A 15,544-nucleotide genomic window follows, 5' to 3' on the forward strand; every position below is an offset into this window, starting at 1 on the left:
TTGATCAAGCTCCATATGGGAAGTTTTCACAGAATCTGCCAATGCTTCACCTGTCTTTCAGCTGTGCTCTGTCCATCCCTTTCATCAGCACTCAACATTCACCTGAATAAGGGAAAAGAAAATATTATTGATAAAGTAATGAATGGCTTGAACTTCTAGAAACAGAAAGAGTGAAAGGCTAACTCTTTTTGTAATACTGATATGCTCTTCAGAGGGACTAATACATATGAAACCTTGATCATTGCCTGGGTGTCCTGATGGGCACTGGAGGGTGAGATGCCAGACAGTGCTGGTACTGCGGGCAGTTCTGCCTATGACAGTTGGGCCACATGAATTATCTCTGTGCCTTCTAGCTAATTCTTTCCTGTTGATTTTCATGAATCACTTCCCATATCTGTGGGTAGGATATTAAAATGGCAGCTTACCAGCTGGGATAGCCACATCTGCTATTTAAAATGCTATCTCTGGGGTCTGCTTCCTGCCCACACTCTTTCTTTTGGGGTAGATATTGAAATACATCAAGAACTGGTGTCACTTACCTAGGTCATTTCACGGGCTAGCCAGAAAAAGTGTACACTGAGTGAGTGATTAGAACCTGCATGAAAATACCTTTGAAATGCATTGGAGATTTCATTTGAGAGGCAAGAAGCACTTTAATCCTTGTCTGTAACATGTTGGGTGTTATGTGGCAGGGTCTCAGGTTCACAGCTAGGTTGGTTGATGGAGCCTCTTGGACTTGATGTGTGTGTTATAAAATGCTAAAGGCACTTGGGTGCCCTCCCTTTCACCCCCAACAACTAGTGTAAGAATCTAGACAAAAGAAATCCATTACTCTAGCCCAGGGTATGTGTACCAGTCATTCCCTGATTCTGGCCTCAATCTCCCCTGCCCTGCCTTCCCAAAGCAAACAAACGCAAACCCCACAGGTGAGAATGCTGTTGATGTTAAGGAACTTTGAGCTTTGACAATGGTTCATGGGGGAGGTGGTCAGGAGAAAACTTTTAGCCTAGGACCAAAATCTAAACCCCATATTGATGACATTAAATTTTGAGTGAGAACTGCCTGGACTCACCAAGATTAAAATTGGCAAGTGTTGCAGGAGGTATGTGGAGCAGTATAAAGAGTAGTAAAACCAGATTTTCAAACAAGCTGAGCCTATTGGATGCCAGCTCTTTTGAAAATCTGGCCCTTACAGACCCCAAACATAACTTCCCTTTGACTAATTGTGTGTATATTGCCATCTACAGAGGCTATAATGTGTGTGGTAGCAAGAGCAAGGGGGGGCATGTATTGATTTTCAGGAATTTGTAAAACTAAAAGTGACACTGTAGTAGTATGGGTCCTACAGATAAACAAAGCTGTGTGCAGCTGTGCTCAGGACAGGGCATGCTCATCCGCAGGAGCATCAGAAGCTCCCTAGAATTTGGGGGGGGGTCATTGGTACCCGAACTATGGCCCCGCCCTGCCTCTTCCTCCTAAGGTTCCACCCTCGCTCTGCCTCTTTGCCTCTTCCCCTGAGTCCTGCCCCTGCTCGCTTCTCTCCACCTCTTGCTTGCCCTTGAGGCAGGTAAAAAGTGGGGAGGGCTCCTTTGAGATAGGTGACTCATAGCTTAATAAAGTAATGAGATGAGATCAGTGTGTATGGGGCAGGATGGAATACACAAAGTGCTAAGGTTTTCAATTTGTGTGTTTGGGGTTTAAATTTAATACTGGAAGGGCAAAACATTTTAAATCTCAGTCCTATCACCTGCAATGAGCAGCTCTTTTCCATCTAGAGAATATGGTACCACCTTAAAGGGCTGTTCGGCTGGAGCTCTATCTTGTCAGCATCCCTGTGTTCTGTTTCAATAGCTCAGGTCTATTGAAGACCTATCGTAACCATGAGCCTAACCAGTAGAAAATAGGTAAAGGTCCATGAACTGTCACAATAACCTGTTATATAAAGTTGTTTTAAAAAAATAAATCCAAAGAGGAAACAAAAAACTAAACTAATTTAAACAAAGAGGATTTTCTAATATTATCCAGCTAGGACTGTATTAAAATTATGACTGGTAAACATAAGAAGTAAAGGATTGAAAATTAATAAACCAAAATTGGTGCTTCGAAAACTAGGCCTAAGTGGTAGATAGCATAATAAGAGGATGGACCATTCCACCCCTTATCCCTTTTCAGGGTTCTGTTTTAAAAAAAAATATGGTTTGGGGGAAGGAAGAAACTTTTACCATCACTACAGCTGTGGAGGAAGGATTTTTGCTGTGACCTCAAACATCAATTCACATGTAGGAATGCTTGACAATCATTGTTGCACCAGCGATGACCCCAGCCTAATTCACATGAGATCATAGAATATCAGGGTTGGAAGGGACCTCAGGAGGTCATCTAGTCCAACCCCCTGCTCAAAGCAGGACCAATCCCCAACTAAATCATCCCAGCCAGGGCTTTGTCAAGCCTGACCTTAAAAACTTCTCAGGAAGGAGATTCCACCACCTCCTTAGGTAACACATTCCAGTGTTTCACCACCTTTCTAGTGAAAACCTTTTTCCTAATATCCAACCTAAACCTCCCCCACTGCAATTTGAGACCATTACTCCTTGTTCTGTCGTCTGGTACCACTGAGAACAGTCTAGATCCATCCTCTTTGGAACCCCCTTTCAGGTAATTGAAAGCAGCTATCAAATCCCCCCTCATTCTTCTCTTCTGCAGACTAAATAATCCCTCAGCCTCTCCTCATAAGTCGTGTGCTCCAGCCCCCTAATCATTTTTGTTGCCCTCCACTGGACTCTTTCCAATTTTTCCACATCCTTCTTGTAGTGTGGAGCCCAAAACTGGATACAGTACTCCAGATGAGGCCTCACCAATGCCAAATACAGAGAAATGATCATGTCCCTCAATCTGCTGGCAATGCTCCTACTTATACAGCCCAAAATGCCATTAGCCTTCTTGGCAACAAGGGCACACTGTTGACTCATATCCAGCTTCTTGTCCACCATAACCCCTAGGTCCTTTTCTGCAGAACGGCTGCCTAGCTGCTCATTTCCTAGTCTGTAGCGGTGCATGGGATTCTTCCATCCTAAGTGCAGGACTCTGCACTTGTCCTTGTTGAACCTCATCAGATTTCTTTTGGCCCAATCCTCTAATTTGTCTAGGGCCCTCTGTATCCTCTCCCTACCCTCCAGCGTATCTACCACTCCTCCCAGCTTAATGTCATCTGCAAACTTGCTGAGGGTGCAATCCACACCATCCTCCAGATCGTTAATGAAGATATTGAACAAAACCAGCCCCCGGACTGACCCTTGGGGCACTCCCCTTGATACCAGCTGCCAACTAGACATGGAGCCATTGATCATTACCCGTTGAGCCCAACAATCTAGCCAGCTTTCTGTCCACCTTATAGTCCGTTCATCCAGCCATACTACTTTAACTTGCTGGCAAGAATACTGTGGGAGACCGTATCAAAAGCTTTGCTAAAGTTAAGGAATAACACATCCACTGCTTTCCCCTCATCCACAGAGCCACTTATCTTGTCATGGAAGGCAATTAAGTTAGTCAGGCATGACTTGGCCTTGGTGAATCCATGCTGACTGTTCCTGATCACTTTCCTCTCCTCTAAGTGCTTCAGAATTGATTCCTTGAGGACCTGCTCCATGATTTTTCCAGGGACTGAAGTGAGGCTGACTGGTCTGTAGTTCCCCGGATCCTCCTCCTTCCCTTTTTTTAAAGATGGGCACTACATTAGTCTTTTTCCAGTCATCCGGGACCTCCCCGATCACCATGAGTTTTCAAAGATAATGGCCAATGGCTCTGCAATCACATCAGCCAACTCTTTTAGCACCCTCAGATGCAGTGCATCCGGCCCCATGGACTTATGCTCGTCCAGCTTTTCTAAATATCCTGAACCACTTCTTTCTCTACAGAGGGTTGGTCACCTCCTCCCCATACTGTGCTGCCCAGTGCAGTAGTCTGGGAACTGACCTTGTTTGTGAAGACAGAGGCAAAAAAAGTATTAAGTACATTAGCTTTTTCCATATCCTCTGTCACTAGGTTGCCTCTCTCATTCAGTAAGGGGCCCACGCTTTGCTTGGCCACCTTCTTGTTGCTAACATACCTGAAGAAACCCTTCTTGTTACTCTTAACTTCCCTTGCTAGCTGCAACTCCCAAGTGTGATTTAGCCTTCCTGATTTCGCTCCTGCATGCCTGAGCAGTATTTTTACACTCTTCCCTGGTCATTTGTCCAGTCTTCTACTTCTTGTAAGCTTCTTTTTTGTGCAAGGATTTCACTGTTAAGCCAAGCTGGTCGCCTGCCGTATTTACTCTTCTTTCTACACATTGGGATGGTTTGTTCCTGCAACCTCAATAAGGATTCTTTAAAATACAGCCAGCTCTCCTGGACTCCCTCATGTTATTCTCCCAGGGGATCCTGCCCATCAGTTCCCTGAGGGAGTCAAAGTCTGCTTTTCTGAAGTCCAGGGTCCATATTCTGCTGCTCTCCTTTCTTCCTTGTGTCAGGATCCTGAACTCGACCATCTCATGATCACTGCCTCCCAGGTTCCCATCCACTTTTGCTTCCCCTACTAATTCTTCCCGGTTTGTGAGCAGCAGGTCAAGAAGAGCTCTGCCCCTAGTTGGTTCCTCCAGCACTTGCACTAGGAAATTGTCCCCTACACTTTCAAAAAACTTCCTGGATTTCTGTGCACCGCTGTATTGCTCTCCCAGGAGATAACGGGGTGATTGAAGTTCCCCATGAGAACCAGGGCCTGCAATCTAGTAACTTCTGTTAGTTGCCAGAAGAAAGCCTTGTCCACCTCATCCCCCTGGTCTGGTGGTCTATAGCAGACTCCCACCACGACATCACCCTTGTTGCTCACACTTCTAAACTTAATCCAGAGACTCTCAGGTTTCTCTTCGGTTTCATACTGGAGCTCTGAGCAGTTATACTGCTCTCTTACATACAATGCAACTCCCCAACCTTTTCTGCCCTGCCTGTCCTTCCCGAACAGTTTATATCCATCCATGGCAGTACTCCAGTCATGTGAGTTATCCCACCAAGTCTCTGTTGTTCCAATCACAGCATAATTATTTGACTGTGCCAGGATTTCCAGTTCTCCCTGCTTGTTTCCCAGGCTTCTTGCATTTGTGTATGGGCACTTAAGATAACTCGCTGATCATCCTGCTTTCTCAGTATGAGGCAGGAGCCCTCCCCTCTTGCACTGTTCTGCACGTGCTTCCTCCTGGTATTCCACTTCCCAACTTACCTCAGGGCTTTGGTCTCCTTCCCCCGCTGAATCTAGTTTAAAGCCCTCCTCACTAGGTTAGCCAGCCTGCTTGCAAAGATGCTCTTCCCTCTCTTCGTTAGGTGGAGCCCGTCTATGTCTAGCAATCCTCTTCTTGGAACACCATCCCATGGTCAAAGAATCCAAAGCCTTCTCTCTGACACCACCTGTGTACCATTCATTCACTTCCATAATTCAACCGTCTCTACCCAGGCCTTTTCCTTCCATGGGGAGGATGGATGAGAACACCACTTGCACCTCAAAATCCTTTATCCTTCTTCCCAGAGCCACGTAGTCTGCAGTGATCCGCTCAAGGTCATTCTTGGCAGTATCATTAGTGCCCACAGGGAGAAGCAGGAAGTGGTAGTGATCCGAGGGCTTGATGAGTCTCGGCAGTCTCTCCATCTCCTCGTGAATCCTAGCTTCTGGCAAGCAGCACATTTCTCAGCTTTCCCAGTCAGGATGGCAGGCAGATTACTCAGTCCCCTTTAGGAGGGAGTCCCACCACCACCCACCTCCTTCTCTGGAGAGCAGCAGTCATGTAACCCCATCCCTAGGACAGTGCATCTCATGCCTTCCAATCAGTGGAGTCTCCTTCAGCTCCCTTCCCTCAGATGTATCATCTAATCCACTCTCCACATTAGTACCTGTGGAGAGAACGTAAAACCATTGCTCACCTGTATCTGCATTGCTGGTACATGGATGCTCCTCTTTCTTCTTCTGGAGGTCACATGCTGCCAATTTTCTTCACCGTCCTTATGTCTCCTCTGTGCAGCATGCTCTGAATCTTCAGAACATTGTGCCCATAGAAGCATATCCTGATGTTTGTTCAGAAAATCTTCATTTTCTCTTAAGCAACGCAGGGTTGATACTTGTTTCTCCAGACCTTGAACCTTCTCTTCCAGTATGGAGACCAGCTTGCACTTTGTACAATCCTACTCTGTCTTCCCCTCCCTCATGTGTCCCTTTCCATCCTCCACTATCTTCCTCTTTTCTTTCTCTCTTGGCTTTTCAACTGCACTACATAACACCAGTATAGTGAAATAAGACAGCTCATCCAACTCTACTTAGCCTAAAAAGGACTGTTTGACAGTGCAGAGCCTAAAAAGGGCTTTTTAGCATCTCATTAGTCTCATTAGCATCATTAGGGTGCAGAGCCTAAAAAGGACTGTTTGACAGAAAAAGAGATAATGATATTCATTCTCTCAAAGAAACCCTCCAAACCCCGATTTTTAATAGGTTTTAATTGTTTGTTTTGCTTAATCATTGAATTTCAGTTGCAGCGCTTTTTGCCTTATTTTAATTCTTTTCCTTTTGTATGTTTCAGTTAATACATTTCTACCCTTTGGCATGAATTTCCTAATGTGTTTGCCACCGTGCTACGAAATAATCTGAGGACTCTGTACACCAAACCTTGCTTAAAACTGTTTAATGTTGGGCATTTTCTGGGTCATGTTAACACCTTTGACTCTCTGTGCCTATATAGTCCATCTAAATGAAAACAGCAGTGCAGTCATGCTCTGAGTCAACTCTTACTATAGAAAAGTTGCACTATAATGCACTAAAAGTGAGATGCATAAAAAAATTCTGCTTTCAGGAGCCTATGCTCAGCCAGGAATGGGAGGCAAATGCTATGGGTCAACCAGGTTGTAGGATTTTGTACCAAATCCCGTAAAGTCAACAGCACACGCAACTCTACGTAGAACCATCCTGAGTGTAATGAGAAAGATGCTTAAAAATTCGTTCAGGAATTATTTCATCCCCCACTGAAATAAAAGGCTAACCCTGTGGTAGATGTGGCAGGTGCACAATATATAACAGTTTAGGACTGACAGTGAAGATGAACTTGTATCCAGTTTTAACTACAAGAGGAATCTAAAGTTTGCAGAATGTGATTTACTGTGATGCCAGGACTAACACCAAGGAGCTGGAGTGTTGGTGCAGTGGATGGAGAAAGGGTCAGGACTCCTGAGTTCTGTTCCTGCCTTCCCCACTTAAATCACTATGATTTTGAACAAATCATTTAAACCTCTCCTAGTCTTCTCAACTGTCTCCAGCCAGCCCCTGAAAAACTGAGAGCCACTAAGGAAATGCCTAAACTAAAGGATATGAAAGGAGTCCAGTGGCTTATATGAATAGCCACTTATCTTTCCAAGTCTATGCACACCCATTGGAAGCCTGTGAACCCTTGAGACAGCTAACACACAATGATGTGGCATGGGAATGGTCAGAGACCCAAGAACTGGCGTTTGAAAGGGCAAAGAAAATCCTGAGCAAAGCACTAGTTCTAACATACCACAACCCTGCAGAGCAGCAAGAGCTAGAGAGAGATGCCTCCAAAGGAGGCCTAGGAGCAGCGTGGATGCAAAGCCAGCAGCCCCCAACATTTGCTAGAAGAGCCCTGCCAGACACAGAAAGGGAATATGCTCAGATAGAAAAGGAGCTACTGGCAGTGCTCTTTGGAACTGAACAGTTTCACCATTGGGCACACTGCAGCTGTGCAGTCTGATCAAAAGCCATTGGAAAGCAGCACAAAGAAGGTGCTGCTAAGTGCACCCAAGTGACTGCAGCACGGTGCTGAGGGCTAGTATACAGCAGTTAATTGAAAGCTGGCTTCCTCAGTCTTCATATTGTTATACTAGATCTGAGAAGGAACTTTAAATCCCTTCTTGAAGGGGAAAAAGAGACAAGACAATGTCTGTTCATGCAGCCACATGTCTGCTCCGTACATGAGAGCAGGCAGTCTGAAGTTGTTCCTGCTGAGGGGCTTTGGAGTTGCGGGTGTTGACCTGTCCTCAGGGCTTCCTCTTGCATGCCGTCGCTGGAAAGTTAAGTTGAATATCTGCCCCAGTGCCAACAACAGCACATGCCTCCCCTCTGGGAGGCTTTGTGGGAAAGAGCTCCTCACCGCCCTCTGCTTCCTCCCCATTAGTTCTGCTTTTTCTTTTTGCTCTGATGCGTTTTTAAAGCACTCTCTTCAGGCAAAATATTTTCTTTTTCTCTGGAGAAGGCTGGAAGGCTGGTTATTAGAATTCTTTCCCTTCTCTGTGTGTGGATGTGCAGACAGAGCTCTGAAGCCAAAGAAATACCCAATCCCATTGAGGGCAGTGACTTGCAATGTCTTTCCCTGAAATTAGCTCAGAGGTCTTGAAGGAAGTTCTCTGTTTTGTTGATTTGGGATTGGCAATGTTTTATAAAGAAACAAAAGTGTCTGTGCCTAAAGATGCATGTGTGCATTATTGCACTTACATTGTGACTTCACCTCCAAAATCCACGGAGTATTAACTGGTGAATTCTCAATATGAATCAATCATTCCTCCAGTTTAGATTGACAGGTGGGTAATTGAAGCTGAAAAATTGTGACTTCCTCAAAATTACAAAGAATATCTGTTAAAGCTAGGAATACTATTATTTATTTGTATTGCAGTACCACACATACACCCCAGTCTTAGACCGGAATCCCATTGTGCCGTGTTATGGACAAGAGTTTACAATCTAAGAATCCAGAACCTAATCTTGAATAGGACCTAGGAGTATTGTTTCTGTTCTGTGCTCAAACCACTGTTCCTAGGTGGGTACTTCGGAAAGAAGGGTTCTGATTGACTATTGAATGTTGTTTGTGCAGATACCAGGTGTACTGAGCCCTGGTTTATGTTACACAGTTAGGTTGACATAAGGCAGCTTACGTTGACCTAACTACACCAATATACACACTACAGCCTTGTCCTGTTGATGTAAGTGCCCTACTATATTGACATAACTCCACCTCCTGGAGAGGCATAGGGCTTATGTTGGCGTAGTTAGGGTGACACAGTGGCAATGTAGACACTGCATTACTTACATCAGCTGTTGGCTGTCTTGTCAATTTCATGGCTCTGCTGAAGCTCGTCTCCCCAGCGGCTGCCAGGTGGCTTGCGCTGCCCCTTGGGGTCCCAGCTCCCCACTCCCAGCAGGGAGCCCAGATGCACTGAAGCTCCCAGCTCGGAGTCCAGCTCCCCTTCTCCCTCCCCCTCACCCGGGGCTCTCCATTCCCTGCAGGAAGTATGGCTGCCGACCAGACTCTGGGCGTAGCTCTCCCGACTGGAGGCAAGAAGCCCAGGGGGCAGCTGGGCTCCTGGCGGGGAGCTGCACAGAGCTGAGAATTCTGGCTCTCAATCCTCTACACTGCCTCTCTTCAGTCGGGTGGAAGGGCTCTTGGTGAGGATGTGTACCACCGACAGAAGGAGGGTCGTGGGGACATCAGCCACCACAGTAATTATTTCGGTGGCTGTAAGTCGACCTAACTTTTAGGTCGATTTAAGATGTAGTGTAGTCATGCCCTGAGTGTGGCATGAGTGTGATGATATCAATATGTGATGTAAAAGAATTGCCATGTTGGATCAGAACTGAGTTCTGTCTAGTCCAGTCTCCTTTCTCTGATAGCGGCCAGCACCAGATGTATCAGAGGAGGTCATAAGAACCCCACAGTAGGCGTACGTGGGGTAATCCTGATCCCTAATAGTTACAAATTGGCTGAAGCCCTGAAGCATGAAGTTTAATCCCCCTTCCAAAATTTTTCTTAGCGTTAATTATATTAACTCTGAATATTCTTGACATCTATATGTATGTCCAGTGTCTTTGTGAATCTTCCTCAGTGGGATCCTGTGACAATGGGCTATGTGAAAAAGCATTTGAATTAGCCACCTTTTTAATTTAATTGAATATTCCCTTATTCTCGTGCTCAGACAGGGGAGCAGTATTTTAATTAAAACAATATGTCTCTTAGAGGGTGGTGGTAACCGATCCCCATTAATCACAAAGGGCAGAGAGAGAAGTGCCTGCTAGCTATAATGCTGTGCTGTTGGATTCCTGCATGCCTTTGGCACTGAGGACATGTGACTTTGTGTCATAGTGCCCAAAGCATAGGGAGGATTTCAGTGAGCCCATATCCTCACTCCACCCTCTGTGGCACACTGGGACATGGTGCAGCCATACACCTAGACAAGCCATGGCTCACTGCCCACCTATAGATTTCTGTTTCTAAGCGTTATTTAAAAACAAGTCTTTGGTTATATAATCATACTCTGCACTAATACAGTTCTTTCATCGGATGGTCTCAAAGCATGTAGCCCTATATTAGCTTTTTTTTTCTGCAGATTTTGTGTAGCATAGTCCTCCTGCCTTGAATCCTTATTCCCAGTGCCCCATGTTACTCTCTGTATCTTACACCTAGGCCAGACCTGTGACAGAATTACTGTTGCCTCTTGGTCCAAGAAGAGATTTTTGTTTGTGCCCCAGATAAGTGTTTCTAGTGGCTGGATATATAATTCAGGGGGAGTGTTGTGATTTCTCCATCATTCACTACTCTCCCTGTCCCTATTTTTTCATTCTCTTTCAGAACATGAGTGAAAACCTGAAGGACTGTTTGATCCAGACCCACACTTCGTTAGGGGAGATGGTGACAATAAAGACTGAGGCCTGCTCTCCGTGCCGGGACCAGGAGTATGGGCAACCTTGGTAAGAGACTATGCCTCTGCCTAATATGTTCCTTCATCTTGTCTCCATTTCAGCCATAGGTTGAGATGGGTTGGATTGATGGTGCTCCCCTTGAGTCACCCTGACCTGCAGCAGACATGGGAGATTTCTGCCAGACATGGTGGTTCTCCACCCAAAAGCTCCCAGCGATGTCAGCATTAGCCACTTGATGCTATTGGAGCACCTTGTTCTGGCAGGACAGCCTGGGGCACTATGTATCAGAAATTTAGATGGCAAAATCAAGATTGACACTTTAGGCTTGGGAAGCAGGGTATGACTGTTCACACAGCTTTTGTTTCATTGTCTGTTCTTTTCTATTCTTTCTCCAGCATATCACACTCTTAAATTCTTTATTCTCTTGCTTTCTCTCCCCAGCTCTGGGAGGGCTGACTCTCAATCCATGGAAGTGGAGCCTAAGAAACTGAAAGGGAAACGGGATTTGATCATGACCAAGAGCTTTCAGCAAGTGGATTTCTGGTGTAAGTGTCTTATCACTGGAGGGAACAGACACCTCCACTGAGATAGAATTCTCCTTCTCTCTCAGTCCACCTGCTTCCCCCTAGATAGGAAAGGAGGGTCTGGGACAGAATTTACTTGTAAACCTGTCACTTTAGTTAAACTCCTGAGGACCCTGAAATACTTGGTGATGAAGCTGTCAGGCAGGGATTCGTGACAGTCAGTCTCCAAAATTCTGGGTTTGTAGTGGGGCTGTGTAGAGAAATAGATGGAAAATATGCTAGGGCCTCTGAAGCATAAGGATTGGATAACCATGGAGTTGGCCTGGCAGCCCAATAGAGCCTACAAAGTCCAGATTTAGGAGTTTGGGAACCATCATTCTCAAGCAAGGGAGCATTGCATGGATAACTCCTTTTTTTCTTTCTCCGCATCCTGGGAGGGAAAAGTGTCCTGGCATATACTTGCACACCCTGAGTATTGTTGGCCTCCTAAAGAAGCCACAGTCCCTTCCTGTCACAGGAGAAGTATATGATGCTGTCTGTCACTGAGGCATATGACAAAGGCAGTGGGATTATGTGGGCAAGGGTATTTACTGGGTGTGTACAATGGGTCATATACCCAACAAGCAAATGAGAGTGCTGCCTCCAAGAGCTAGTAGTTTAAAGGTGTAAGACGGCACAGAATACGTGGGATACAGGCCTCAATGGCTGACATGTTCTCGGGAACAGGTAGGCTTTCAAGAGGAACTTGCAGAGTAAAATGCTTGGCAAACTGCTCTGGGTGTAAGTTGTGACATGGGAGGAGCCACAAAAGGAACCGTTGGCAGGGAGCTTGGGAAGAGAAGGGGTATAGGAGGGGATATGGGAAGAGACATACGTGGGAGTAGAATTGTATACATCCTGGACTGGAAGGAGGATTAACTTGATACAAAAAGTGAGTGGAAACTAGTGAAGGGCTTGAGGCAGTGGGGAGATGTGGTCAGAGCAGCAGGAGAAGAAGGCAGTCTTGTTCCTCTTTTAATGAACTGGCTTTTTGTGTGTGCATGCATGCATATGAACACATTTCTGCCCCCTGCTGAATGGAGGTAGGACTGCTAGACTGTGTCGTAGGCCCTGTATTGCTGAAAGATTCTCCTTTTCCTCAGTGGCAGGATTCTTTGCTTTTGGAGTAGAAGAATCTGAGTTTTGTCCTTATTGTTGAAGGTTGTATAAGCTAATTGCTTTCAGATGCTGGCATTTCTGCCAATGGAAGTTTCAGCTCACAAGTTAATTCCTGTTTCCTCCAGTTTGTGAGTCCTGCCAGGAGTATTTTGTGGATGAATGCCCAAACCATGGTCCCCCCGTGTTTGTGTCTGACACTCCGGTACCTGTTGGTATCCCTGACCGGGCCGCACTGACCATTCCGCCTGGCATGGAGGTGGTGAAAGAACCCAGCGGGGAGAATGACGTACGCTGTGTGAACGAGGTTATCCCCAAAGGTCATGTCTTTGGGCCGTATGAGGGGCAGATCTCCAGCCAGGACAAGTCAGCAGGATTCTTCTCTTGGCTGGTGAGTGTCCTAACTGCCTCCCTAATTGTGACAATCCAACCACACAGCCTAGAGCAGCGAGTTATGGGGTGATGGTACTAGCTCTGCTAAAAGAGTGAGTGCCTTTCTGTTGATCTTAATGTGCAGCAGCTCTAGGTCCACCTATTGTAATTATTATTTTTTTAGGGATACAGATTAGAGAAGGGGGCTGGAAGTCAAGATTCCTGAATTGTATTTCCAAATCTGGGAGGGAATGTGGTCTAGTGCAGGACTTCTCAACTGATGGGGCAAAACCTACAAGTGGTCCACAAAGGGATGTCCTCTGGGTCACAGCCCAGGGGCTGAGAAAGCATCGAAGTCCAACGGTCACTGAAACTTAGAAGAAATGAATGAATAGCTTACTCCCTCTCCTCTGCCTCTTGCTGTTCTCTCTGGCATGCCCTCCAGCCAATCCTGAGGAAGCTCCTCAGTGTATCTTCTTCGACTCTAAGGGTTTGGGAGGATCACTTCTGGAGATTACAGAACTGTTTCCATGACCTCTTGAAACAGCACTTCCCCCTCCCCTGAACCAGAGCACTGTGAAGAGCGAAGGAGGGAGAAGCCCGACAACCAGGATTCAAAGGTCCCAGCACCCCCTAAATCTGTCATCCACCAGGAGCAGCTCCACTACCACACACAGTCTTCAGCATTAAAAACCATCCTGCTATTATCCAATCTCACAACACTTTTCAGCCATAAAGAAACCACAAGGTGGATTTGAGGTTGTCGGTGTAAAACATTTGAGAACTGCTTGTCAGTGGTTAAACCTAAAACCAGGACTCCCAAGTTGAGCTCACAGCTCTGCTATTGATATGCTTTGTGACCTTGACCCAAGGTCCTTATCTCTGTGCCTCATTCTAGCCAGCTGCAAAGTAGAGATATGTCTCAGTTCTGAGGGAGAAGAGGAAGAGGGGCATTCAGTCTCTGGCATCTTAGTTAAGACTGTCAACAATTGTACAAAATAGTGCCAGCTGCAGTAGTAGTTTTGTGATGTGGATATTTATACATTGGACAATGGACTGATACCACCAAGCTCATTTCACAGAGGGGACCACAAACTCATATCCAGTGGGAGCAAGCTAGATGCTCTACTGGTCCGGGTTAGATTTGAAACCATGACCTAAAGGTAAAATGCTTTATATCCCAGTATCCCCTGACCAGGGCTAGAATGGAAATTTGATCTAGAGGTGAAGAGTTCTGTATTCCCTGATTCTCTCTGAGCCAGCCAGTCTTCCTGTTACTTTTATTTTATTATTCTACAGATTGTTGATAAGAATAACCGCTACAAATCTATAGATGGGACAGATGAAACCAAAGCAAATTGGATGAGGTGAGTCTGGCTCTCTTCTGACTTCCCTGAAAAGGGCTTATGATCCAGAGAAAAGGCAGGATGCGCTTCTGATCCTTCTGGGTGACAGTTACAAAAGAGGCCCTTTCTTACAGGGCTCAGCTCTTGTGTTCTTCTATTAAGTGCTCTTGTGAGAGTCCTCAGCTGTCAGATTGAATGGTCGAATCTAACAGAGGGAGGTGTGTGCAGAGAATGGCTGTTCTTTGTGATGAGCAAGCACAGTAAAAATAGTGAACAGATATATGCTTCCCCCTTTTTACAAATATTAACAAGTCTCACTCCAGTTTTCTTTGATTTTTTTCCCCCCATTTTACTTTCCAGTGTTTGTAAATAATCTTGCAGAAAGTATTCCATATTAATTTTATCCTTTCCCATTTTCCAGACATTGAGAGGGAGACACTTTTTCCTTAGGTTTCTAATGGAGCAAATTCTGCTATGGCGCTCTTCTGTTTGTTTTCTTGTTTGTGTCACTAGTATGATTGATTATATAGGTACAGCACTTGTTATTGAACTCTATTGGCTGAGTGGCTTCATAGCATCAGAACACGGAGCAGTGTAGGTACTGGACAAAAAGTGGATCTGGTTCTTGAATGGAACAGTGAGAAATTAAGATGTTTAGCATTTATACAGCACTCTTTAATTTCAGAGTTCTTTACAAGTATTGATGTACTCTTTGCAGCCCCCTATGATGTTATAAGCAGGTAGCATTTACCTTGTATAAATCGGGAAGCTACTCCAAAGAGGTGAAGTGACTTGCCCAAGGCCACAGATGTATCAGTAGCAGAGTTAACAGAGGGCATGAGAACTTGCGGGTTTCTTGCTACTTTTGTGTTCTTATCAATCAATAACACTGCCTTCAGTGGTGGATTTTTGAAGAGCTAGATAGTTGGCATCAGGAAAGCATTCCAGACAAGATCAGAATAACTTTGGGGTTAATTGGATTGTTGGCCCAAATGAATAGTTCCCTTATTAGCTTCACCAAGAAAAGAGGCATAGTGTGGAACATGTATGGAGACTCTACAAAGGCAACCAATCCAGCCTATATTCTGGCACTGCTCTTCTTTTTGTCTGCTTGCATGAATGGAGAGTGTCCTGACACTTGTATCCAGGATGTTCAGCCAATGAGACAAGAAAGGCTGGAGTTCTTAATACTGTCATGTGGTCTTCTGTGTCTGAGAAACCTTTACTCCAGTAGGACTGGTCTCTAGTCTGGAGTTATGTAATTCGTGGAAAAAAGAAGGGGTGGGAGGAGGAATGGATGGATATTTGGACGTAGCTCTTACAGCAAAGATTTCAAAGATCAGAAGCCATGGAGAGATTTTTCTGCTATTGTTACCTTTTCTCATAACCCAATCGGGCAAAAGTGGGAGTAGAGAGAATATGGTCCCA

At 45.3% G+C, this 15,544-nt stretch overlaps 1 protein-coding gene across 5 annotated transcripts in view; it reads left to right on the forward strand.

The window, feature by feature from the left end:
* The window catches only part of PRDM11 (PR/SET domain 11), a 59,519-nt gene that overhangs the window by 11,238 nt on the left and 32,737 nt on the right, over nt 1-15,544 (forward strand). For all 5 annotated transcript variants that reach the window (XM_038404521.2, XM_043515808.1, XM_043515806.1 and 2 more), the window contains 4 exons: nt 10,649-10,767; nt 11,161-11,264; nt 12,527-12,789; nt 14,070-14,137. In XM_038404521.2, coding sequence (XP_038260449.1) covers nt 10,652-10,767; nt 11,161-11,264; nt 12,527-12,789; nt 14,070-14,137 — 551 coding nt within the window. In that variant the 5' untranslated portion in view covers nt 10,649-10,651. Of the gene's footprint in view, nt 1-10,648; nt 10,768-11,160; nt 11,265-12,526; nt 12,790-14,069; nt 14,138-15,544 lie in introns of those variants that run through there.

Source organism: Dermochelys coriacea, chromosome 6, assembly GCF_009764565.3.
Source record: "Dermochelys coriacea isolate rDerCor1 chromosome 6, rDerCor1.pri.v4, whole genome shotgun sequence".
Taxonomy (NCBI): domain Eukaryota; kingdom Metazoa; phylum Chordata; order Testudines; family Dermochelyidae; genus Dermochelys; species Dermochelys coriacea.